Source organism: Serinus canaria, chromosome 1 (assembly GCF_022539315.1).
Source record: "Serinus canaria isolate serCan28SL12 chromosome 1, serCan2020, whole genome shotgun sequence".
Lineage (NCBI taxonomy): Eukaryota > Metazoa > Chordata > Aves > Passeriformes > Fringillidae > Serinus > Serinus canaria.
In genome coordinates, this window is record NC_066313.1 from 96,580,375 (window position 1) to 96,608,119 (window position 27,745).

Sequence of the window (27,745 nt, forward strand, 5' to 3'; positions counted from 1 at the left end):
CGCCACCGTGACGCCTCAGCTGCCGCCGCACCGCGTCTGGAGCGGCCCTGCTGTACCCTGCCCTGCCGTGCCCAGCCACGCTCCCAGGCTCCGCTCCCGGCCCCGGCGCCCTCCCGTGGGTAGCGGGAGGTTGCCCGGGGAAAGCCCGAGTGGGCCGGGGGGAGGCGGGGGCGGTGAGAGCGCTGGGCGTCTCGCTGGCTGTGGGTCTCCCTGCGAGTCAGTAATGCCCATTCTTGTTTCGGTGTTGTAGGGCAGGATGGCATCGGTTGAAAAGGAGACACTGTCCCAGGAGGAACTCCGGAAAAGGCTGTATCAGACTTTTAAGAGCCGAGGCGTACTGGACACACTTAAGGTGTGCTTTGTTTTCAGCAGGTGCTGCCTGTGGTTCTCTGTGCTGCTTTAACATAGAGAGCCCTCAAGCCGTGCCGAGTACAAGCGTCTCGCCCTCTCCACGAAGTATTATTTTTGCCAGAACTTAATTATTATTTGGGGGGGAGGGTGTTGTGTTTGGGCGTTTTCCCCCCATTTGAGAGGCTCTCCCTAAACAGAATGGCCTTTCATTATGCCTTGGCCTCGGAGTGTTTTTCAGGAAGGTTAAAAGCCTGCTTTAGGTCTTTGAAAATACACATACTTGAAAAAAAGGAGTCAGGCAGGAGAGAGAACAATAAACTAGAATATAAAATAGGGAAGGATCTCTCAGGTTACAGGGTGTGTTTATTACCTATGATAACTAAGCATGTTATATGAATAGTACAGGATGTGTTTATTAGTTATGATAATTAAGCACGTTATATGAATAATACTTTTAAAGTACTACATTTCTGTTTTAAAGCTATTTGAGCTGTTTTGTCCCTGTCTGCATCTTCAGGAAAATGTATAGAAAAAAAATCAAGATCAGTATTTCAAAAATATCATTGATAATCCAATAGCTGAGAATTTCCCGTACAGGACAATTTGTTTCTGCGGTACTGCTTTCCATACCAAGCTTGCAATGTTCTCATTTGACTTAACTAATATTCTATCAGATTACTTTGCATTTAAGTTAAATTTTCTGCTTTGTTTAACTAGTCTAGAAGGTTATTTCTGCCTTCCTTTTCTGTACTAGGGATAGGGATTTAGCCCTGTGCTGTCCACCTTCACTTTGCCACAAGATGTATAAGAGGTTTCTGTTCTTGGTTGTTTTTGAGACAACATTATGTCTGTTAAAGTTGGTTGAGACTGGCCAAGTTCAGAAATTAATAAGGAAAACAGTTTTTTTCAGTTGTGTTTGAAAGTTGGACTCAGTGATCCTTTCCAACTCAGAATATTCTGTAGTTCTGTAATTTTGTTATGTAATGCTAAAATATGAGGCTGGTCTGATGATTTGGCTTTGTTAAGTTTTGGTAATTTGGTATTTGGTAATATTTTTGTCACATTTTTGGTAACAAACCGCCTCTTTATACAGTTGTGTCACTGTTGCGTACCTGCTTTTGAAAGCTTAAAACACTATTTGTGCCATGATTTTTTCCTATAAACAATTTGTATAAACTTGAATAACTGTATAATGAGAATAATTCTTTCTTCCTTTCCTGGAAGGATGAAATCTGATTTTAGGTTACTTTTCCCCCTCTGTTGTAACTCCAGAACAGAATGCAAATAAATAATTTTAAAATGCCATTTAGTTATTATTAGTGCTTGTAGGTCTCTTTGGTTAGTACTCTTTTGCTTCCCTACAAAATAATTGATAGTAAAGACATTGAATTTTTTTATTTATTTTGCCATCTACTTTTGTGATGGCATGAGGAGCTTCTTGGTTTGAGACTCAAAAGAGGACCAGTGAGGTTTCCAAGAACATCTGAGATGGAGGCCACATCAGGAAAGCTTTATTTAAGCCAAAGGGAAGGAAAACAGGAAAGCAGTGATCTGAAAATGATGGTACAAGAGTGGTGTTTATGTGAGCTCTTGACTGGGAACTTCTTTTTCATCCTATGTTTGATACATTTTGAGGCAAAGTCAGAGTTCATCTTATCCACCATTAGAGGCTTTTGAAGAAGGGCAGGGTGTTCATAGTGCATTCCAGATTTTGCCAAAATTAGTCTGCCCTGTTCTGTTTGTAGCTTGTACAAGTAAAATGAGGCTCCCTCTGTATTTTGAAAAATTAAAACTCTCTTTGAATCACATGTAAACTGATAATACAGTGGGGGTTTTTTTCTGTATTAGACACACCTCCGAAACCAGCTAATCCATGAACTAATGCACCCAATTTTGAGTGGAGAGCTTCAGCCACAGATGGTTCCAAGTGAAGACAGTTCACTTTTGCTCACTGCTTCCAACAGTTTGGTGGCAGATCATCTAGAGAGATGTGGCTATGAGTATTCACTTTCTGTTTTCTTTCCAGAAAGTGGATTAGAGAAGAAGAAGGTAAGTTCAATATTTTGCCTATTCCATGATGTCTAGTAGCTTTGTTCTCTGGAGGTTGTAATATTCTAACAATTGAAAAGATCATTTTTTGTGATAAGAAATACAAACATAAGTACTGATGAGCTTCTGATCATCTCCACAAAATGTTCTGTCATTCAGGGTCATTTTCATGACTACTTAAAACTGGCAGTATGCTAGTGGTGCTGTTCTGGAAGGGTGCAGCCACAGTCTGGCTGTATGGCAGAGCACTTGGGAACTGAACCTGATAAAAACCTGATAAAAGTGTGTTTGGCCATTCAATTCCCTGAACATGTGGTTCCTGGGCAGTTCAAGCTCTTTTAACTATAAAGTGTGTCCGAAAAGGGCAGTCCTTGCCTTCCCTTTGCTTCTCTGTAAGTGTGTGATAGGGTGAAGTTGTTTCTAACTGAAAATTAGTTTTTTTACCTGGTAAGTAGTTAATCATCATTTGGGTTAGTGAGCTCATCTGATTTGGATGATAAATCAAGAAAACAGACAAGGAAAGTAGCCAGCACATGTTCACAGTGGGGAGAGAACAAAACTCTCTTTTCACAGCTTCAGCTGATGATGGAGCTACATGCTGGCTGCTGTATGTCTGAAGTAGTGAAGATAAGTAAATGTAGAACAGCAGGCCTCTGAAAATGGTTTTACAGGGAGTAAATAGTTCTTTCACAAATGGAAAGCATTTACAACTGTGAAATAGTGCCATTTGCATACTTGAAAATATTTTAAATTTGTTAACCTTTTCCAACTGATATTTATTTTCCCCAAAGCTGTGGACTGTGCAAGATCTTCTTCAATTAATGAGGATCAGTCCAGAATCCAGTCTTTACAAATCACTGGTAAAGTTATTTTGATTTTGAAAATAAGCTTTAATTACAGTGGTGATGAAAATACACTGGCTAAAACTTCTTTTCTTTCTTACAGACTTCAGGAACTCGGAAGAAACATAAAGGTACAAAATGTTTGCATGCAATGCAGACAGAGATAATTGTGTTAGCTTCATTTTTATTAAGATGTAAGCAATAAAAAAAGCAGATTTCTTAAATGTGTAGTGGTATGGAGTAATTTGGATTTAGTTGGATTTTGAAACTTGCAGTACACCAAGATGATTAATGTTATATTTCAGGATTATCCAGCTCGTATTTGTGGATTAACTGTTGACATTTACTTATAAAATAAATGACTTGAACATTAGAAATATGAGAAAAATCTGTAATCAGGTATTACATATAATGCTCTTTGTAGGCTTTTCCTACTAACTTTGGAAAACTCAGGTTTTGGGTTGTCTTTGTAACACTGTATTAGCCTGCAGAATATACATCAAAAACTAGTTACAGATTTAATTGATTTTCCGTTTTATTATATAAGAACTAATTCTTATATCTGCATAACAAAACTTAGCTATACTGTATAACCTAAAGGAGCTTGATCTTCAAAACCCCCTGTTGCCTAAAGGCCTCATAATTAAGTACTAATAATCTTCAGTCTCAACTGACCTTGGAAATCAAGAGACATGGATGGGAGGAAAAGTTGCAAAAGGACAGCTTTTGCTGACTGAGATGGACTGGATTATGCTTATAATAAAACCATAAATGTTCACTAGTGTTGATCTTTACTGAAATATTTGTTCTTTCTGTAAATCAAATAGGTTTTCTCATACATTGGAAATTGCTTTGTTAATTACAAATCTGTTTCATTTACTAATTACTAATATATTGGGTCTTGCTAGGTTTTCTTATGCAAATTTTAATTGGACTCACTGAACATCATCTAAACAGGGAAACTCACAACACAGAAACTCAGACCACCTCAGTGCCTCCTTACAGAGAGTCTCTTGGTAAGTGCAAACAAGTCTCCCCAGATATTTTCATGCTGGTATATGATATGGCTTTATGTAGATTGCATTAATGGTATTACTTTGTTACTTACTCAAATGCAACCTAAAGTTGCAATGAGTGAAGGTCATGTCTGGCACTAGAACATGGAATTTCTAAATTTTCTTAAAATAAGGCAAGGTCAGGATAGGATTTTTTTAAAAATCACTCTTGTGTTCCCTTAGGCATTTAGCTAAGACCTATGACAAATGGACTGTAAATGTTAAGTGTTGGAATATGTTCTGGAGAATAGAATTGTAAATATGTGCCCTCTTTCTTGTAAATGTGAGCAAGTTAGGCATAGATTGGGAGTTCTTGAATGTGTTATATGCATGCTGTTATTAATATATTAATGCAAAAAAGCTAAAGGTTGCACAATTAATATATTAATACAAAAAACCTACAGGTTGCATACAAAAGGAAATTCTTGTCCACCCATGGTAAAGAGGATGAATGACTATGTAATACCACAAATAGTGCCTAAACAGCCTATATATATAAAGCAGATAAATGGCATTTCTGTGCTGCCTCTGCTTTTGTCCAAAGTCTTTCTAGGATATAGTGCTACTTGAATAAGCTGAGGAATGTCCTGCAGAGTGAGGTTCCTGCAGTCTTGGTAAGGTAACTGCAGCGAATGCTTTTAAATTATGATGGATGTGTTGCTTTTTTGTAGCTGAGAAGCTTCAGCTGATTGACGAACAGTTTGCAGACTCCTATCCTCAGCATCAGAAATATGAATCTTTAGAAGTAAAACTTAATGAATATAGAAAAGAAATAGAGAAGCAGCTTCAAGAAGAAATGCATCAAAAGGTATACCTCTGCTTTATGAATTTGCAGGAGACATTAATTTTGACTTTACACATTGTGAACTTTTCATACTTAAGGCAAATTGAAAAAAATCTAATACTTAGTAACAACAAGCACAGAAGGCTAAATTAATCCAATATCTGTTGTTAATTTGATGATATGACACATATATTTGCCATCCCCCTTTTTTGCTAAATGCGCACAGAATGCTAAGCTTTGTATTCTGATGTTAATTTGTAACATAACATTTACTTGATCTGGTTGTCCTAATTTGGTAAATTTTATCTGCTATTTGATTATTTTGTTTTATGGAGAAATGTTTATACCACAGTTTTAGTTTTCCTTCCCAGTTAAGATTTTGATGCTTGAATTTCAGTATTGTGTATAGCAACTGAGAGGGGTGAATTGCTTTTGTGTAGCATGACAGCTAATTAATTTTTAATACTGATGAGAATTTGCATTCTATTTCAAAACATTGCACAGAAACCATAAAGTCATAAGATAGTATTATGAATAATTTCTAACTTATTTTCTTCCTATAATTGAAGACAGCTCTTTTAGAGAATTTACTTGATTTTGGAAATAAGATTAAAATTTTGTCACATAATCCTTTGATAATCCTTCTGTCTGAAAAATGGAGCAGAGGGAATGTTTTATTTAAATACGTCTTTTTTCTTTTCCATAAATTTTGGTCAAGATCATCTGTTTATTTAGGTAGAAAAAGGTAAATCAACCGTATTTAATTTCAATGTATTTTTCATTTATTTCTGTCACGGTCAATCATTCATTGGGATATAAAGATGATTATCTGATAATCAGAATTCTTCCACACACTTTTAAAGGCACTCAGTATAGTCATAATTTATTTAGCCAGACAAGTAGAAAGAGTTAAACCTCTCTTTTACCATCATTATTCATTTAGCCTTTATTCCCCTACCGGCTCTGTCTTTTTTAGTATGTAAAATGTATTAATTGGTGTGTTAAGTTTGTATCAGTTTAAGCAAGCCAGTTGTAACAAAGGAGATAGGAATCTCTTCTAAATTCAATTAGCTTTACATTAATTCCTTAGCAACATGATGTGAATTACTGTAAGACATTTCTAATCAAATTTCTGTATATACAGGTGGTGCTGTATTGTCTCACTATTTCTTTAGTTTTTCACAAAATTTGTGCCCACACATCTGAGCTGCTTGATCAGACATTCCTACTCTGCCTTTTCCACTCTTTAATCCTTTCTCACAATTTTTCTGTCATTCTCTTTTGATTCTTTTGCTCGGTTTTTCGTCACATTTTTTTTGTTGTGTATGCTTGCTTTCAATTTTTTTCCATATTTTTATTGTAATTCTTTATAATCCCATTTGCTCATATATTGTCCTTCATATGCTGTATGGAGTCATGTTCCCAATGATTCTTCTGTGCTGTTGCAAGATTTGTACTTTCCTGTTTGTGGGCATTTGCTTTTTTTCAGTTGTGCTTAGAAGTCAGTGAATTGGGACTTCTCTTTATGTAATCCTCTTTAGATGAAGTTACATGTTCTGCATTTTTTTACATTTCTGGCACTTCTTTTGTGTCCAGGTGAATTACTATGGTTTCTGAGCAGTTCAGGGTGTGGGTCTGTTTCTGCCATTTCTTGGATCACTAGTCAGAAGTGGTTCTTTGGGAAAGGGACAAGAATAAAGACAGTGTTGGAAGAGGAGTAAAAGACTGTGGCCATTCCTTAATTCCAAGCAGAGTATCACTCCTGCAGTGCATTTTTCTTCATAGGCTTCTGTTCTGCTCTTGTCTAAAGCTGATTGTTTTGTCTAAGATCTCCTTTGGGATAAACACATGAAAACTATGTGAGAAGTGCAGATAGTATGTGCTGGTAAGATATCATGGTAATTATTTATTATCAATTTATTGTTTCCTAACACAAATTTCAAGGTGAAATTTAGAATTGTCTTAGGAAGAATTATCTTTTTTGATTTGAAGATGGCTCTATTTAACCCTTTCTTTCTCCTTTATGTAAAAGCTTCAACATTTTAAAGAAGTTGAAATAGCAAAGATTAAAATGGAGGAGAAAGTGCAAACCCAGAAAGAAATCTCTGAGCTGCGCCATGAGTTAGAGAGGACGCATCAAGCAAAGTCTGAAGCCTTGATTTCTCGTGAAAAGAATGCTATTGAGAGGCTTCAAAAGCAACAAGAGGTGACATTCCAAATATCTTTTTCCTAATCTATTACAAAATGATTCAGTGAGTTGGTGAAACTGTTCTTTTATCTTTGGGAGATTTACCTTCAGATCTTACTTGGCTGATTAGGGAAAACTTAGAATTCACATTTGTTCTTATAAATAGGGGAATGCATTTAGCAACTGCAAGAATGAGTATGGTTAAACATCTAAGTAGAGATGGCTGGAAAAGGAACAGTTCTGCAAGCTGGGATCTAAATGTAATAAATACTTTTTGATTTGTTTTAATAATTTTGCTGAATTCAGATCACTTGTTTTTTTTTTACAGAAAGTTGAACGTAGCTTTTAGTTACTCTTAAGTTCTTTTAGCTGCTCAGAAGACTCTAACCTAAATGGAATAAATAGCTCATATGGTACAGATATGCTGTTCCTGTTTGGTTTTATGTGTTGAATGTTATGAATAACCACCATCTTTACTGTAAGCTAGCATCTCATTTCATTTTTTGAACACTTTTGTATGTACTCCTCTGGGCTGTTAACTCTTGGTGTTTTGCCATGGTAGTAACTGTTACTACAGCACACAATAATTTGTGTGTGGTTCTCAACTGCTTATCCCAGTCTCAAGCTGTTACTTGTCAGTTTTTGAAAGAATAGTTTGTTTGCTCTTCTGTTGCCTGTTTGCCTTGCCACCTCCCTGCTATCTGCAGTAGAATTTCATATCCGAATAATAGTCATCCACAAATGCTAACTGTATTTTTGCTTTGATGTGGTGGCATTATGGTTTTGTCTCTTTTTTTTTTCCCTGAGAGCATGTGGTATTGGTTAACAAAGCAGTTGTGCAAGTCTCTATATAAATTACTATACTGTTAAATATTTTATTACTATGCCATGAATTTACTTGGAAGCTGACAAGAAAACATCTATGTTATGCTATCAGTCTTCTTCTGTGGGCATGAAATTAATTCAGTAATTAAAAAAACCCCTACCAATGATAGATCAATGTATCTGTCAAGTATTTTGTATAAATATTTGATTTCTCTTGTCAGCTTCTGCACTCACTAAGAGCTTTGTTTCAATTACCTGGGAATTCTGTTAACAGAGTTCAGGTATATTTACATTAAAGTTTTCAGGTCACTTAACCCTTCACTGTAATGACTTTAGGTCTAGGAAATGTGGTTTTGAGAAATTGGTCTATTTTTTGTACCAGGAGCAGCAGCTAAATCTGTCAGCACTGTCAAATGCACATGGCTTTCCAAGTTGATATAAGGGTCCATATGGCAAAACCACAATTTTCTTGTTAGACTTTTTTTTTTTTTTTGAGAGAAATAAAGTCTTTTATGCTTAAGGGCAAAAAAAGCCATTTTTATTAATATAAAGATATGTGGGTTTTGATGTTAATATGTTCATCACTTGAAGAACCCCTTTTACAATTTTTATGAGTTCTGTAAATGAAACTGCAAAAACTGAAAGGCTGTTGGTTTACTCAGTTTTAGGCTTAAGTCATGTTTTATCAGTGGGTTTTGATATTTGTTTCTTCAACTATGTTTTTTTGAAGAATATGCAAAACTTATTTATTTAAAAAAAGTCAAGTGTTTGAACATGTTTATTCTGCAATTTAAAAAAAAGATGCTTTCTTTTTCTTGAGTTCTAATCAGTGCTATTTCTTAAAGGAAGGATGATTATGGCTAGGCAGAAGTGACTCCATCTAAAACATTTTTACTCTGAGTGAAAGTAGAAAGGGAATTAAAAAAAGATACTTCAAATTGAATCCAGATGTTATTTCATGTATTGACTGTATAAATAGTATTTATGGGAGTAAGATCAGTCAGTCCCTGAAGAAGATCCTTTAAAGTTTGAGTGTGTTAGACAGTAAATGTAGTTTTACAGTGAAGTAAAACTAAGGATAATGTTTTGTGGTGCAGATAGAAGCAAAGGAAGTGTATGCTCAGAGACAAGGTCTATTGAAAGATATTGAAGCCATAAGGACCAGGGAGGCAGAACTGAAGCAAAGGATGGAGGCATTTGAAATGTAAGTTGCTAAAGGATATGTACAATGCTAAATGATGCTTCTGCAAAACTTGCCTCAAGATGTTTCTCCTTCTGTGATGTTGCAGTAGATTATATATTCCAGAATTTTACATTTTGAGCAGTATTGTATACTGTTTCTATTAGCAGGGATATCCCATACCAAAAGATGTTTCTGTTTTATTTCTATTCCACCTCATCCAGCCAAAACAGTTTAGCATTGCTTTGCAGACAAGGAACCAGATGTTTACTTCAAATGCTTAAATTAAAAAATTAAACCCCCAAACAACACAGTATATAACCCTAACACTCATAAGATCTACACATGAACATTTTGCCTATTAGTCCTATGTTTTGGGGTTGATTTTTTTAAAAATTATTTGTTCTTAGCAAGATCTGTTTTCTTTAGTTAAATAAAAAAAAAAAGTAGCTAATCCATTTTTGACCAAACTTTCAATACTACTTAATGCTGTTACTTTGTAATCTGTTTTTCACAGTGAAATGAGTATCCTGCTAACAAAAACTTGGGGTTTTTTATCAACCCAGCAGAGGGTGCTGATAGAATAGCATGCTCAGCTATCCTAGCTATTGAGCTCTTTCCCCTGAAGTGTGTTAGGTGTGGGAAATGGAGCCAGGGTTAACCCGGGATAGCTGCATAATTGATTGGTACTGAATTTTAAATAGGGCAATTTAGTTTTGTCACATCACCATGTTCTTAATGAACTACGGTGACAGTCTGATGATGATTTCAAATTGCAACAGTATTCTAAACAAGCACATTGACCTTTGATGTCTATAAATGTTATTTTGAAAAAGAAACAGAATCCCAGACTAAAACTTTGACTTTATAACTGGTCATTGTCTGTATATTTCTGGATATTTCAGCACCCAGAAAGTTCAGGAGGAGAAAAATAAAGCTATAGAAGATGCACTTCGGCGTCGTGAGGTTGCTGTGAAGAACATAGAGGATACATATGACCAAAAGCTGAAGACAGAGCTCTTAAAGTAATTTTTTTTTGTCTTTAATAGGACACATAATATTTCCTATGAAAACAGAATAATAAATTCTGTAGGATTTATTTTGAAAAGCATAGCAAAGCAAGGACTTTGAAAATGTGCAATAATGTTTTTGTTTTAGTGTTATTGAATCTTTTACATTACTGCTTAGCTATTTGCTAGTAAGTTTACTACAGAAAATAATTATCTTTTGGTCATAGGTTATATTGTTGCTGTAGTTTAAATTCTGTGTCAATATCTGGAAAAGAGATCTGACATTAGCTTGTATATTTAGACAAGAGGATCTGAAGCAGTATTAGTTATTTCCTTTGACCACAGTTAAAAGAAGTGAGCATTTTATGAATGCAGAAGAGGCATGAAAGGGAAATCAGCATTAAAGAGATGTTACAGGTTTCTTGGAAAAGGGGTGAGAGGCATACTAGTCTATTGTACAGACAGACTGGCTCTTACCTTTGCCTCTTCCCAGTTTTGAAGAGGGATTCTGTGATATAGATCTCTTTATCTTCTGTTTGAACCTGGTCTTAAGGAATTGGCAGTCATCTGTGGCTTCTTTTGGGGTGTTGCAGTGGGTATATCCTCACTTTACTATAGTACTTCTTTGTAGTACCTTGGTCACTTGGTAATCATTACTTTTTGTTGCAAGCCAGTGAGCAATATTATCTGTGTTTTTAGGTCTTTATATTAAAGAGCAAAGATGTTGATAGTAGGTTTTGGTAAAAATAATCCCTCGGCATTTGGTGATTTTATTAAAGACCAGTGAAATGCAACTAATTGACTTACCTTACAGCTAGTTACAAATAGTGGTTGCAAAGTCCTTTCAGTACTTAAGGAGAAGCAAAGCATTTTAAGGATAAACTGCTGCTTTGTTTATTTTATCAACATACAGAATATTTTAAGGCGTGCTGCAGGTGCTCAGAAAGACAAAATCCATGTCCTTTGTCCCAAATAATTGATGAAAAGTAATAAAGAACTACTGTTTCTTTTACAGAAGTAGTGATGTTTGCTAGCAAATCGATCTTTTTATTTTTGCAGTAAGCATTAAATCCTATTTTTGGGAGAAGGATCTGAGTGGTCTGGACCATTTGCAGAAATGCAGGAGGATGGATTTGGCTATATCTGAAACAATTTATAATTATGTCCCAGTTATGTAGAATGCTGAGCTTTCTTAGCTCCTGTAAATTCCAGTTCAATGGAATGGCACTGTTGGATAACTACTGGGCTATGGAATAATGGTGTACCTGGGCAGTGCTCAGAGTCTGGCTGGTGACTGGTGGTGTGCAGAGAATCCCTGGGGCCAGTTCTGGGGCCCTTGTTGTCCAGCACCTTCACCTGGATATGGGCACAGGGCATCCTCAGCTTTGAACATGAGGCTTAATTAAGAGGAATCATTTCCACAGTGAATGACAGGGTTTCAGTTCAGGCAGATTTTGACAAGGTTGGGAATCATGCCAGTGCAAATCTTAGGAATTTTAACAAGGAAAATGGCAAAGCTCAGTGCTTGGGGCAGAATAGCCCTATGAGGTTGTATAAATGGGAAAAATAGTTGACTGAGGAGCTGCATTTCTGAAGAGGGGGTGGAGGAGTTACAGTGAGTGCCAGGTTGATTATGAGCCAGCAGCATGCTCTGACAAATAAGGCAAAGCAATATGATGGGTAAGATTAGAAGCCGCATGGCCAGCAGACTGAGGGAACTTACTGTCCCTTGAAAGGTACTGGGGAAAGCCATGCTGGGAATGCCATGCCCAGGTTTGGGCTCCTTCATTCAAAAAAGTCATGAAGAAACTGGAAAGGTGTTGGTAAAGTCTGCCAGGATAGTCCATTTGAATTGGACTCTCATATGTGACCTCTGAGTTCATATGGAAGGGGTTGGAAGTTGTGGCTTGGGATATTTAGCTTGGACATAAGGAAAAAATCTACTGGGAGAGTAGTGCAGCATTGGTACAAATCATCCAGGGAGATGCTGAATATATGTCCTTTGAGGTTTTCAAGACTTGGCTAGGAAGAGCCACATTTACCCTGCTGTACAGGTGGCAATAATCTGGCTTTTTGAGGAGGTGGTTGAATGAGATGATTGGCAGGACCCTTTCCTACCATTTTGGTGTCTCTGTGATAGTTAATTTTGTTAATCAATAACTGCGGGATTGCAGTTTAGTTTGGGAAAGAATGGAATTAACACAAATGCCTGTGTAGGTGCATCCTTTGGGAATATATGTATGCACACATACATAAAGGATGTACACACATCCTTTGGGAATGGATGCACACACATCCTTTGGGAATACATAATCCTTTTTGTTTCTAGATACCAGCTTGAGTTAAAAGAAGAACACATAGCCAGAACCAATAAAGTTACTGAAGATGAGAAGAAAAATAAAGGTAACCATCTGTCTGAGATTGATAAAGTACCTGTTTATTTCTAGAGCTTTTGCTGTCATATGCCAAACCACTACTGTTCCTGAGCAGTCCTGGTGTTCAGTGGTATAAGGGACAGAAGAGCCATCAGAACAGGTGACATTCACCAACAGTGGCAGTTCAGCAACTTGTTGCTGTTCAGAATGCAGTGGGAATCATAAACTGCTGCTTTGCACACAGAGGCTGCAACGCATTCCTGGTTTTTCAGTGTCCCATTTCCTTTGGAAGTCCTACTGGCTCATTCAGGCTTTAACTGAACTCTGGAACTGTACCCTAGCACAGCTGCCAGTTTCTACATTTATTGTGCACAAAATGTTTAATTGGAGCTTGTGGAAGAGAGCAGAACAGATAGCAGGGTTAGACTTTAAAGTCAGGGATGTGTAAGAAATTATGTATCACAGGCATATGAATTTGATTTACTTAATTTTAAATGTGTTTATGCATGTGTATACATTTGTATATACAGCATGATTTAGTTAATTTTGAAGGCGTGTGTATGACAGTCATTTTTATGTCTTAAATTAAATTGAATTTTGGGCTTAGCAGCTTAAAACTGTTTTGTGCTGATACAGTTTTTTACTGTAATACTCTACTAATTTTAATTCAGCATTTGTAATCCTCCCTGCAGAGAAAGCTATGCTTTTGCAAGAAGAAGCCATTGCTGTTAATTCAAAAAAGGAGGAACTCAAGCAAGCTGTATCACGTGCCAAAGAGCTTGAGGTAATTGTAAATGTGAATTTAAAGAAGCCTGTATTCTAATTAGTGCAGTTCAGGTATGTTACAAATTTTAAAAAAAGTGAAATAAAAATAATTTTTGAGTAGTACAGCAGTTCATAAGCTTCTAAACTGTTCTTTGTCTGCAGCTGGACTTGGAGTCAGTGAAGGCCCAGGTTCTGTTGGTAAATAAACAGAATCATTTGTTGACAGAAAGACTGAAAGAGGTATCAGACTATCCTTTGCTAAAGGAGGAAAAAGTGGAGCTCCAAGTGCAGAATAAACTACTTAGGCAACAGTTGGACGAGACTCGGAGTGAGAATCAGCATCTTCGAGACAGTCAGTTTGAATTATTTAGTCATTTTCTTGTTTATGTTTCTCTACAAGTATTTGTTTAGAAGTAAATTTTCATTAAAATGCTTTCTTTGCATTATGTTTGCTAGTATTTGCATATAACTGAGCAGTCCTTGGCATAAGTTTAGTTTCTTTTTTTTATGTCTGTATGGGGGAAATCCTGAATTAAGAGGTAGATGTAGTTTGGAAGGATATCCCTTTCACACTCTAAAAATAGCAGTGCAATATTCTAACCATTGCATTAGTATGGTTAATTATGGTAAAAGAACATGGCATTGTTGTTGAAGTGCTTGCCTGACTACAGTAATAAATATAAAGTATTTTTAATGTGCCTTTCAGATTACTGGAGAGTAGAGATGTGCAGTTATGTAAGATAAAGATATGTATTTTTCTTCCAGTGTAGGATAGTCTGGGTCTAGTAAAGGACTACACCACCGAAAATTTTGGTCCTTTGTAAAAGGAAGAAGAAAAATATCCCCAAGTACTTATTCAGACAAAGCCTTGTTATGTTCCTAAAATCAAATCAGCTTTACATGTTCATGGGATATCGTGTAGCAAAGTGCACACTTGTTATTCCTTGTCTGAGTGTCCAATGCTTCCCTTTTGGGTTAGAGCTGTCCCAGCCCTCAGCGGAGTACCTGGCCTGCCAAGTGGAGCTGAGGAGAGTGGAGCATTCTATGAAGGTGGTGCTGGATGAATATGAAAGTCATAAGCATATGTTGGAAAAACAGCTACAAAGTGAGGTAAATTATTATTTCAAAATTATTTGAGTATTTTCTTCTTCCTATCGTCTCTTTCACAATTACCCATCTGCCCGTGCAGGCCATTTCGCATGCAGTTACAAGGATTGTTTGTACTGTGCTTATTTTTATGTATATAACTCTAAAGAAAACAAAATATCACCACACCAAAAAACTACCAAAAAATAAAACCAACCCAACATTACCAAGTCTTACTGAGTCACCAAATTGTCAGTGCTGACTTTCAGTAGGATACTAGGTATATATGATCTGACTGGACCTGGAAAACATTTAGAAACCAAGTATTCAGCCAGTTGAGATTATTCTTGTTGTTTGAATTATGCTGGTTTGTTTTTCTCTTGATTTCCTATAGATTGAGCGTTGTGCCCAGTTAAAGGCCCAGCTGTTAGACTCTGAAGCTACTGTCAGGAAGTTAAATATGCAGGTTGAAGAACTGAAACTGCAAGTAAAGCAAACACAGGCAGGTTTGTATCTTACACCACAGCAGTCCTTTGTGAAGGATGAGTGAAAGAAGTTCCAGAAGTTTGGTTTTTTTAAAAAAAAACTGCAGTTGTGTAGACCCAACACATCACCAGGGAGCAGCTTTTAAAGTTTAAAATCAAAATCTATTTAAAGCCCAGTTTAAAAAGGAGACTCATTTTAAACTCCTTTCAGAAAACAAACCTAGCAGAGGAAGAAAAATACTCCTCCCTGAGCATTTGCATATTTTTATTGTCTGTTTTTTCTCAGTATAAGGCCATTAATGTTTTCTGATAACATAAACAACATTTTCCAGCAGGCAATTTGTGTTTTAATGTGTTTTGATTCTTGAATGACCATAATAAAAATAATCAATTAGAAATTTTATTTTGTACCTCAGAAATTTAAGTCTAACTCTTAAGCAGATTTAGTCAAGTCTAACTTTTGCCTAACTTATGCTTAACTTGCCTTGTAAGGGCATTAGAAACAGGAGCACTTACATAAAGCAATTCAATCTGCTGAAGAAATGTTCTTTTAAAGACGCCTGTCTGACAGTTTGTTAATATCAAGTATTATAAATAAAAGGGTTAGTATGTGTATTTAATGTAAAAATATGGAAATCAGTTCTGCAGTGATTATACACTGCATACATGTTGTCTCATAGCTCAGTATATGCAATATTATACATTTCATACTATTCACTAGACTTACATGTACATTTATGGTACACAAATTGGTACCATTTTGAATTGGAAATTTGTTGTATGAAAATAGCAAATATATTTTTTAATTAAATGACTGAAAGTACTGTAGGAACTTTCATTTTACATCAGAGTTATTGAAGTCATTGAAGAACCATTTAGAATAAAAACAAGGCTGTAAATTTGCTGAAAGATACAGCAGATTGGTCTTCTAGGCTTGTTGAGGCATGCAAGTGTATGGAAGCTGGCTGCCCCAAAACATTCAATTTAATTGACGATTTTAGAGTACTTTTAGTGAAAAAAAAATCAAACCAAAACATTTTCTATGTCCTGTGTTGTTTTTCTCCAAAATTAGTTTTTGATTTAAATAAAGGGAAACTGTGAAGACTTGTGGCATGCCCTGTGTTCCTTAGACTTTTCCAGCATGATTAGATATAACATGTCCAAAGTGGTAATGTTTTCATGTTTATTTATTTACCTAAACATAATTTGAACAATAACATTGTAGAGTACATACTTAAGAGTGGTTTTACGTGGAAGAATTATATATTTAAAAAATAGCAGTGATAATTTGCAGCTTTGAAGCTGCATTAAAAATACATTTAAATCAATTTCAATTAAACTATTAAATTCTCAAAATGTAAGGCAATTGTGTGGTAGAATAATTTTGATCAAATTGGAGCTTAAATGCCATGTTTTACTCTTTTTGCTTTGCTGTGGGTCTCCCTCTCTCTCTTTAGTGTCACTCACTTCCTCTCCTTGCTGCCGTTTAGCTCTGGAGAATGAGGTGTATCGGAACCCAAAGCCGTCGCTCGTCGACCGCTCCGTCCTTGATTTCCTGGGAGACAGCAAGGGGGACAGGCTGGTGCCCCACGACCTTTACGTGGATGGCGCGTTCCCGAGGAAGCCGCTCCTGCCCGATGTGGGGACGGCCAGCGCCGTGCCAGGGCCTGGCTGTCACCTGCAGCTGCAGCCACGCGGCGCCTCCCCGGACTCTGACCTGGAGTGCATCGCACAGGCCCGGGCCAGGGTGAAAGAGCTGGAAAAGGAGGCCGAGTACTTGGAAGAAGCCTACAGGAGTTACCAACACAGAGTCATGTTGAATGCAGCTGCAAGCAGAACACCAAGCAAGATGCAGCCTCCTTTAATTCTGCCGTGTCCTCTTAGTAGCAACCCTTTGACTACCCAGCAGGAACTGCTAGAGCATAATCCCAGCTGCCCACATTCCCCTCTGGGCAGTCCAAGAGGTGAGGAACGCATCAAAAGAACTGGGCAGGTCGATACCTTTAAAACTCCCTTCACGCCACCACGCAGAGGAGCATCTTCAAGGCGCCTTTCCTCCACTCCTATTTCCAAACTGAAGAAAGACCTCAGTAACAAGAAGATTCCCGATGGTAAGTCTCAATTGTTAATGGGGTGCAGTCATGGGTTTTACTTACTGTTCCTCTTGTGCTCTGGGAACAGAAAGATTTAGCAGTGTTAGTCATGGACTCATTATTTGCTAAGATGCAGGAGAAGTCAGGAGATGTGGTTTTGCAGGAGACAGAATATACCAGCTGCTTGGGGTATTGCTTCTTCCTGGAAGCAAGTACCAGAGAGGTGTGTTGAGGGAATGTAAACATGCTCTAGGGAGCTTTCAAGGGAAGACTACGCCATATAAATCCCTACAGGTGTAACTTTATGATATACAGAGTTTAATTCAAAACTTGCTATTAAGTATAACTTTGAACATTGATTGTAGTTTCTTAACCCTCCTCTATTTCTAACCTTTCATTTAACTGTTGTAGTTAAAGTGTGTGGCAGATGATGTCTTTGGCTTTTCTTAAATTGAGCTTTCCAGTCTGAAAGGATCAGATTCCTTTTGTCTGTTCTTTTTGTGTGACATCTTTATAAAATACTCCTTAGCAATTGTAAGGAGGAAAGACCTAGTTTTGAAAAATTTTCATTTGCTATTAATATCACAGTTTCTAATAATTGCTTAGTCTTTTTGGTTTTTAAGGACAGTACTCAAAAAAGCAAACAAAATAGAAACAAAATGTAAAAATAAAAAATCTGTTGTACATCTGCTTCTTGAGTGACACATTTTTTTTCACCCTGGCTTGAAGTGGATTTAATACAATAAAAAAAAAAGAGACAGTAACAAAAAAAAAAAAAGATAATGATCAGCTGCTCCATGATGGAAGGTTATAAATACAAGGGCAGCTTAGTTTGGAAGAAAGATAGCTGTGGGAAATCTGGAAAACAATGAGCGATGTAAAGAAGGTGAAAAGGGTCAACTGATTACTGTTTCACAGACCCCAGAATCCCCTGACATTGAAAGGAAATAAAATTAAAAGCTTTTTCATGAGTAAGTTGTGTAGTTCATTGCTTCTGTGGGACCAAGCATAGATGCAGGAATACAAGTTCTCTGTCAGGATGATCCAAAAAAGTGTTGATTGGAGAAAGGTTGGGATGAGTGTATCCAGCAGCAAGATACAAGTATTCTCCTTTTCCAATTTTAGTTTAGTGTTCTTTGGTAATGGGCACTTTTAGAAACAGGTTACAAACACTGATTGATTGTAGCTGTCCCTGTGTTTCTGCATGTAGAGTATCATACTCTTAGATGTTCTAAAAACATCTTTGAGACTTCAACTTCCAAAGCAATCTTTCATGTTGTAAGTTCTCTCTGTCAGCTTCTATATAAAATACCCACAGACTATTTGTTTAGCACTGCCCACAGACAAAATCTTTCATAATACTAGGGTTTTGTTGAAAAATTATGAAATGTTAAAACTGTAGTTGTGTGCATAACCTGAACCATCTGTCTTGTCTCTGTACTTTTTGGAAGCTAGTTACAGGATGGTAGATCATTTTTTTTCCATTGGATTTGTTCTTTGCTTAATGCACAAACCTGACTGGTTCCTGGAGAGGGGTAACAGTTGAATAACAAAGGAGTGCTTTACCTGACTCAGGAGTTACAGAAATGGAGTGGTGTGGAGTTTAGGAAACCAGGCTGAAGCTGGGTGATAGGATATTAAGGTTAGCTTCGATGCTGTTGGTGGGATTTGTCAGCTCCCTCTTAGATTGCTTCCCCACTGAGATGTCACTTCTCTCTCAGGAGTCTTCTGAGGAGTGCTTTTATACTGGTGTATATGTATTATTCTTTTCTGCTAGAGATGGCTGAAGCACCAGGTGTGGTTTTGCTAGAAAACTCTTAAAGCTTCATTCTGGTAGCTTCTGTGGAGCTTTTTGGTGCTGTTGGAAATACCAGTCTGAACAACTCAGGGTAAATTTAAAGAGGTAGAAGATACCATGCATGTGAGTCTGAGATTTGTTTTTTCCTTTAAGTGAGGTTAAGTGCAGCTCAGTTATCAGCCCCTGTCTCTGGAGAATGAGAATGCAGAAGTATGGAGAATGAAAGGAAGATGTTCTCCTCCTAAAATACTTACAGTTGGCAGATCCAACAGCTGTTCTACTGCATAATCTGCAAGTGGAAGGATTATGCAGTTTTTAATTTTCCTTTAAACTAGTTCATGCATTTGACTGTTTTTCTTCCTAGGTCCGTGCACAATGAACCATGTGTTGTACAGCCAGCGTTGTCTGAGAAATAGTAGCACAAATAGCTAATACAAATTGTGGGATTTTTATTCTGCAGAGAGCATCAAGAGCTCATCCTTTACCTCTTCACAGCGGAGTGTTGACCAGGTTCTTTCTCCTATTTCAAAGCGATATTTGCTTTCATCTTCTGAGTCTGTTCCTTCCTCACCATCCATGAGCCAGAAAATCAGGTAACATTGTTTACAAAGCAACATTTTAAACCTGCTTTTTAAAGAAACATTTGTCTAATTGCTCACAGTGGTAGCTGCTTTTACAAATAAAGCAAGCCAATGATTTTATAAGTGAAAACTTTTCTAAAGATGAATAAGGATTTCCATTTTAAATATCATGCCTCAAGTGGAACCTAGCTATAAAAAAAAGAAACACTTTGGTTTGCTCTGAGCAAAGCCATGACTCTTTACTGTGTCTCTATTTTTCACATCTGTGACCTGACTGATGAGCTTTTGCTAATTGAAGCATTTGAATTTCTGCTTCCTGTTTGAGAATTTAAATCAAGGCAATCGTACATTCTCACTTCATTCATTAACAAGCTGTAATCCTAAATTTATTACTTCTTTTCTCTATCTGAAGAGCTTGTTCACATGCCTGTTTTCAAAGTAGGATTTTCCAGTGTCTTTTGCATGTGGGAATGGGATGGGTAGCACAACTCTTCTCTTTTCTTGTTGTTTTTTTTTTTAAGATCTTTTTAAGGTAAATTAATAACTTGACAAAATTAAGCTGCATTAAAATGGCTTCTCTTTTACCTTCTGTTTCATCTCCTATTTCCGTGTCTGGAGTTCTTCTGTTCTTAATGGCCAGTGTTGCCTCCACTCTCCAAAGCTAAGAATCCTGAATATGTGTCTTCAGAAGCAGCTCTAGGATTTAACTTTTAATATTTTTTTTCCTCCAAAGAGACAACTGAATTGTCCTTAACCTGCTAGCCATCATTTCTGATTTGGTGGCTGAAGAAAGACAGCTTGTGCTGGGGCAGCTCTAGCAGGAATTTGTTGGCCTTTCTTATTTTGTTATCAAGGCGTCAACATACATTTAATGCAGAGAGGGTTTCTATCTGGTTAGAATTTTGGGAGAGCTTTTATGTTTTTTGTCTTCAAAATGAGCTGTTGGGATATTTAGGGACTGTGAGGTTTTACTTAAGTATTCCCTTGAAGCTGTGTCTCCGTTCCATACCCATTCACATTTTCTGTGGTATGTCTCAGATTTCTTGTACTTCTCTTACAGACCTTAAAAAGTGGAGGTTGAATGTTAACCTGCATGTTAAGGTGATAGGGAAAAATGCTCTAATCCTGTGAGGGATTGTATTTCTTTGAAGGATTTTGTAAGCTCCATCCTGCTTGAAGAGTGAACAGTATGAGCAAGTTGTGTTGCAGAGGACAGACCTGGATCTGGGAAGGCAGCTATAGTTTGTTGTTGCTTTCTTGGGTTTCTTATGACAAAGCAAGGGTATAAGGTCCCAATAATTGTCTTGAACTTGCTGCTTTCCCAAGACTTTTTCAAAGGAAAAACATTCTTTTGTTGCGTATTTTCTAATTTCATGTGCCTTGGACTGTTTTCTGTTACATGAAATATTTGAAAAATGCATGTGTGGGCTTTTCCAGTTATTTACTCTTATTATTAGGCAAATGCCACATCACTGCTGTTTATTGTGGGATTAGTTTATGACCTGTAGATTTTAAGTGGCAATGGGAACTTCTTTGAAAAGGCAAGAAAAGTGAATATGATGCTGTAACATCCGTGACAAGCTGTTAGAAGTCAGAGCTCAGTCAGAGGGGAAGAACAATGGCTTCTGCAGCTACAGGACCTCCTTGTTTATTTATGTTCCAAGATATGAGTGGTATGAAGGAAACCAGTAAACACAGACAGGAAGACTAAGTGATAAGGCAGATTATTACCTAATTTTTTGTTTGTTTGTTTGTTTGTTTAGGCCTGAAGAAACCAGTTGAGGGCTGTTGCTGAGGCAGTGGGTTCTCTGTCTTTCTGACAGTGTTGCAGGACACAGTATTGAAGAAAGTGACATGTGTGTCCTTGAACTTTGCACCCTTGAGAATTATTGAGCACTTAAACCATTTCTGTGAAGGAAAGACTCAAAACATGAAATAGATTTCCAAAACTTGAAATTTCATCTACTCTGTCCTATTTAATTTACAGGATATTTTTCCCCACTGACATCACTGAACTATTCTTCTGGCAATGCAGATTTATTTGTCTGTGCCCAGATTCACTTTTTTGCTTATGAACAAATCTCATTGTTGTGGGTATGTTTGGTATTGTTTATATTGTTTGTTCTCTACTTTTCCCCCATGGAAGACCTGTATTCCTTATAAATTGTAAGCACAAACAGGCTGTGATGAAGAGCACCAGCTGGTGTGAAGTAAGCTCCTTTAGGAAGTGCTGATGCTGAATTTCATTAGTGACCTGCACTCCTTTTGCTGTTCTGTTTCTGGTCAGAGTTTAGTAGCTGGGTCACGTAGGAGACATTGTTCTTTCACATTATCTTTGTGATGAGATAAATGGGGATTTGGAATGAGGGCACTAACCCCATTTTGATAGAACCCAGATTTTCACCCCTGCATCTCTTGTTTTGCCAGACATCTAATCCTAATACATTTCAAACACATCTGTTAAGATGACATCAAAATGAGAATTAAACTGTGACACAAAGCTTAAAAAGGCAAATTTCTTAGTTTCAGTTGACTGTCACAATTAATTGTATTTCTCCTTTTTTACATTTTTTCTTACTCTTTTTTTTTGTTTTAATGTAATAAAATTATGTCATGTAAAGACCTTGGGGAAAGGCTGAAGGGGAATGCAGTGGACTTTTGGTAAAAGTTAGAGAAGTGGATTGAAATACCATAGATTTGAGTCAGAAAGTTTCATGGATTTTAGGTTTGGTTTAGTCTGTTGCTTAGCATGTAAGTGAATTTCAGATGGCTATTTGCTTAGAAGTTCAGTATTTATATTTATTACCTTATTTATATTCTTCCTTATTTTTTTCAGACTTCAGAATCAACAAACAGATAAACAAGATCTCAGTGATATTCACAAACCAGAGAAACTAAGGTATGAGGATCTTGAAGAACACATTTCTTCTCTTGAAGGTAAGTTTTAGTGCCTTTCAGACAGTTTGTGTAACACCTTAGGGCTTAACAGTTATAGGATAATTGTCTTCATAGTTTTAATATTGTAGTTGGAGAGAAAAATTTCTGACTGATTTTGGAATTAGGGAAAACCAATGTCTCAGATGATGGGGTATTAAATTTCTTAGTTCTTGCATCTTTAGGTAAGTGTATATAGTAATAAGCAGACATTGAGTGGGTTCTGAAATTTCTAACATAAATTTGTTCAGAAATCTTGCATAACCTTGCTCTGATTAATACTGTTGGTCTGATGTTGCTTTGGAATATTTTAAAATGGTGTAGAATTTTTTTTTAAACAGAAAAGTGTATTAGTATGTGAACTCGTTGAGGCTTTATTATATTTGCTGCATAAATTAGAACCAGATTATAAGTCTAAAGGTAGGTTTCTGTAGCTATTGCATGCACTCTTGATTCTTCCTTCATTAACTGAGGCTTAAATAGTAATAAGAATTAGAAGTTGCTTTAGGTTGCTTGTAAATGTGGGAAGAAAGAACTCTTGCAGTTAATCAAAAGAGCTCTTATGCACTCAGTCAGCATCTCTGAGTAGTTTTGGAACATGTGGTTCAGTTACTGAAACCTGAATTTTGCCCTTTTTTTTTTCTCTGAGGTCAGTATTTCATTTATTTGGCTATCTAGAGGTAATGGCCACATCTTGTTTTAGCTCTTTTTCTGTCTCCCATCAAGTGAGATAATAGCAGTCTGCATATTTGCAAATCAGTAATTTAAAAACAGTTGAATCTCACAGCAATAAATCAGTAATTTAAAAACAGTTGAATCTCACAGCAATAATCAAAGAGGAAGGACAGTAATTGTGTTTTTGTGAATTCAGAGCCAACCTTGCACAGAAAAAAGATAGTGTAATGTAGAATATCTGAGTTAGCAGCATCCATCCTGTGCACTGAAGAAGGCAAAGACCTCATTGAAGAGTGTGTGACCAAATAATTAAAGATTATTTTTATAGGCATAAAAACTATGAGCTGAACTTGGATATACAATTTTTCTGTTACTTGTATCTTGATTTTGTAAAGAAATGAAAACATTTTGGGTTTCTGTTGTATATTTCTACAGTTTTGGCTTTATAAACAAATGTGTTCCAATAGCTAATTTCAAAACTAACAATTCTGTAATTAAGGAAGCAAGTACAGCCTATGATAATTCTTAATTCTCAGGGAGATGATCAAGTTGAAGGGAAAATGCTCAATTAGTGCTGATATTTTTGTGTTCTAATTTGGCCATTCCCACACTCTGTCCATTGCTGTGCTCCACTTTTGCAATTACAAAATAATGAAGCCATTGTTCAAATTTCTTCTCCAGATCAGGGGGACATACCAGAGGAGTGTGAAAGTGATGTCTTGCATCCATCTGGGGACATTGTAGATGGAAATTGTGTCACAGCCCCTGTGCCAGCAGCAGCCACTTCACTGCAGGACTTAAGTGAGTTCTCAGCTCAAACACAAAAGAAAGTACCCTTTTAAAATGTCAAATGTGTAACATAGAAAGCCAAATATTTAAGAGTCCGTAGATATGTAGGCTGGTGTGGTTGAAAAATGTTCCAGAAAGTTCCATTTCTGCAATAAAGAGAAAGGAGTGTTTTCCTTTGCTTTTTTGTGTGAGGATGATGTTTTTCATTCTGGCTTTGTTTATATTAAAAGCAAATTTAACTATTCTTGCCACCCATCCCACCCCCCCATCCAGCCTCTTATAAGATGATTATTTTTTCTTTAGGGTAATTATTAAATATAATTTCTGCTCTTGATAGGAATGAGACATTAAATGTTTGAAGAATTTTATGTACTGCTTGTCTGGATTTTTTAAAATTTATTCTTGACTCTGTTGGTGAACCTCATTATCACAATGCAGTTTTAATTCTTTGGCTAGATGAGAATAATATCTCATATATAGTCAGCATATGCTGCTTTTCTAATTGTTCAAGATGGAAACATTATGGTTCTTTTTATTTTAGAGGAGGGCTTTCTAGCTTCTCAGGATTCCCAGTCCTTAGTTTGCCCATCTCATTGCTATCCAATGCTGTTCTTTGTACACAGCTTTTAAATACATTGGTCATACCAACAGCATGCCCTGCAATACTTTTACAAGGGATTTTAAATACTTTGCTTTATAAATATAAAGAATTGTATCCAACCACATTGCAAGAGGGGGAAAGAATACAGTAACTTGGACTTTGGAATAATAAAGTTTTGTTTAATAAGAATATCCAGGAAAGGAATGAGAAGTGCACAGATCTGTCAAATCTGTCAAATCTCTGGCCTGTACTTTGGCTCTACTCCTTAACTCTTGGTGAGTCATTTATCAGACTAGAAAATGTTTAGAGGTGGGAAAACACATTAGCCCATACCCAAGAGTAAGCTCAATGTATGTACAAACAATGTATGCAGTTGTTTTTCATTTGCTGTTAACTTTATTTGGGAACCTGGTACTGATTTGTATGTTCTTGTAATGATTACTGAACTACATAAATCAAATTACAGATGTTGAAATAATTTTTCACAGCGGTGCTGGATCAAAGGCAGATTGAAGAACAGAACAGAGAAGTTGAGCAAAACTTAGAAGAAGAAAGGAAAGCAGGAGAAGAAAGGAAAGAAAAAGAACAACAGGAAGCTTTGGAAAGCGAGCAAAAAGAAGAGGGAAAGCTTAATGAAGAGGGGGTAATTCAGTGTCTGACAGTAATGCAGCCTTGTAGTGGCTTGCATTTTATGATTGTTATATGTGTTACTTGGTTAAAAGTAGATTTTTAATCCATAAAGTGAATGTAGTAGAAGCTAAGTTATTTTATGTACTTGTGTGATTAACCAATCTCACTAGAGTGTCTCTTTATGCCAAGTGACTTTTTCACTGGAAACAGATGCCTTTCCTTCCCTGCCTCATGTAACTGGAAGCTACAATTTTATGGCCACTGTCACTATGCTGTTGGAACAAGGTGAACATTTGCTGTCTCTGTGGTGTGGCCACTGCAGGTGGGGACACCACCAGAATATGCTCATGTCCATCTGTCAGGACTTCCAGGGTACTCTGGGAAGCAGAGGGTATAAGGAGACCTTGAGTTTGCTTAAATCCCTTTGAACTTAAACACTTAGTGTTTAGTGTTCTGGATTTTTAGGTCCTGTTTAATACTGCTTAGACTGGTGTGTTTTACTGAGTTTAATGTGAAATTCTGTGTGTATTGCAGGTAGTAAGGTATAAATGTATTTTTCTAATCAGTATATATTTTTATTGTTGTGTCCTAAAGTATGTCCAAGACTCGATGAAAACAGATGAAGAAATAGAAGATAAAGAGGGAGTAAAATCTGAGCACAGTAACACTGCTGTTGAAAATAATGTAAAGGATCCTTCTTCCAATCCATTAGAAAAATACATGAGAATAATTCAGCAGAGCAGAGAGCAGGAACTGGCAAACAAGGTGATTATTCTCAAAACACAGTCCCAAAAATATTATTGACCAAATTTTTGTCTTGCTAGGCATGCTTAGAATAAAAACAATATTCATTTTTAATTTTTTCTTCATTTATAAACGTTATGTAACAACCTGTAGAGCAGAGTGTTTGGATTTGTATTGGAAAAGTGTGATGATCCAAAAGAAAAAACATGGAAAACTTTGTTCTGTAAGGGTTACTGGTATCCTCTGGGTGGGGGGGTTAGTTTGTTTTTTAAGGTACTAGGGCAGTATTTAAAAGTCCTCAATTTTTAGCTTAAACTGTGTTTAAATACAGTTTGAAGCTACACATGCCAGGTTGTGTTCCTCTAACACAACAAATTTATTCTGACAAAATGGAAAATTGAACTGTTAAAGGAGAGGTATGGGTGGACATTACTGCAGTGAAGGAATGCAGGATGCTTTTGTTCAGACATGATCCCATTCTAAATTTCCAAAGTGTTACTGTTCTAGATCCAGTGTAGCATTTGTAGAAATAGGGTTGGTCCTTTGGAAGATTTTTATTTTCAGTTATGAGCCTTAAAAATCCAGATACAGTTATTAGGTCACTTTGACATTAGAACTGGTTAGAGAGAGTGTATTTTCCTCTTGGTTACCAGGATTCAAAAAAAGAAGAAATAAGAGAAGGGTCACCTTCAGAAGGACTTCTGTCTACTGAAAATGATGACAGGTAAGGCTCATGTATTAATCACTTCTAGTACTCCATAATAACAACAACTCTAATATATAGTAGTAATAGATTTAGTATGAATTATGTTAAGAGACATCTGCCTCCTTAGAAACCAAAATAAATTATTAATCAAAAGCAATTGTGTCAGAAAAATTGAGGATTCTTCCTAAGCAATGTATGTAACTCATATCTGAGACCGGCGCTTTATGATCTGCTTCAGTAGTTGTGGCACTCACAACTTTTTCACAGAGAGCTGGAGTTTGAGGGATTGTTCTTGGGTGATGACACCCTGGGTAAAGGTTTGTCTGTGCTGCACCTCACCCATAGTCTGTTCCTAGCTTTGATTTTTCAGTAGCATTGTGGATTTTTAAGATGCTTTATTCAGAGATTTTGTCTGCCTCCACTGAGTCACAACAACCCGGGCATCTCTTCTGGTTCTCTCTAGGCATTGATAAATACAGATGTGTGTTTTAGTTGCTTGCAAGAGAAAAACCAAACAATCCTCCTCCAAATCTTTTTTTTCATTCCAAGATGTAGAATTGAAAATAAGCAAAAAAATATGGAGCAGTTAGAAAAAAACCCCATAAAGCTTCACTATAACTAAAGTAATGATTCACTGTTGTCTGTGCTGTTGAACATAACAGACCCTACCCTGCTGCTGCTCCTGAATTGGCACCAGTTGTGTTGCTTTCACTTGGTGACCACTACAGAAGATAGTTCTGCTTTTTGAGGTATAGGTGATGACCTTCAGTTAATGAAGGCCCAAATCCTCCTCCTTTAGGGTTGCTTTTATTGCCAGCAGTTCACTGAAACAGCAAAGGCAGTCTCTTAACCCTGTTTTAAAATGAGTTTTAACATTTAAGATAAACTACATTACATTGGACTCTTACCACTTTATTTTCCTCCCTCCTATAATCAACACAGTCTTGCAGACATTTCTCATGGAGACGTGGATGAAAGCTTCTGGTGAACAATAACTACTGATTTTTTAATTTGTATTATTATTATTATGAGAAAGATATTTTTAAAGTAGTTTTATGCCTTTAATAAATGTTTGCAGCAACACTGCAGGCTATGTAATTATAAATTAATAAAGCTGATTTTGATCTGTTTCATCACTTCAGTCATTCATTTCAAACAGGGAGTCCTGATGTGTTACTAATCCAGGAGGAAGCCCTTGG

The 27,745-nt window shown here is 36.6% G+C and overlaps 1 protein-coding gene across 2 annotated transcripts; it reads left to right on the forward strand.

Moving 5' to 3' along the window:
- The first annotated feature begins 3 nt into the window (after window positions 1–3).
- OFD1 (OFD1 centriole and centriolar satellite protein) lies at window positions 4–27,679 on the forward strand. 2 transcript variants are annotated; one of them, XM_050975720.1, is made up of 23 exons: window positions 4–115; window positions 251–352; window positions 2,200–2,400; window positions 3,192–3,260; window positions 3,346–3,436; window positions 4,151–4,258; window positions 4,969–5,105; window positions 7,114–7,287; window positions 9,192–9,298; window positions 10,180–10,299; window positions 12,614–12,687; window positions 13,352–13,443; window positions 13,587–13,776; window positions 14,404–14,534; window positions 14,905–15,016; window positions 16,486–17,106; window positions 19,347–19,479; window positions 22,304–22,404; window positions 23,758–23,877; window positions 24,955–25,109; window positions 25,691–25,861; window positions 26,494–26,564; window positions 27,489–27,679. In XM_050975720.1, the coding sequence occupies exons 2-23, from the start codon at window positions 257–259 to the stop codon at window positions 27,532–27,534; spliced, it is 3,120 nt and encodes a 1,039-aa protein (XP_050831677.1). In that variant the 5' UTR covers window positions 4–115; window positions 251–256; the 3' UTR covers window positions 27,535–27,679. The 2 variants fall into 2 exon arrangements, with proteins under 2 accessions (XP_050831677.1, XP_009087910.3); XM_009089662.4 differs by having other exon boundaries at window positions 3,346–3,373.
- Window positions 27,680–27,745: the final 66 nt, after the last annotated feature.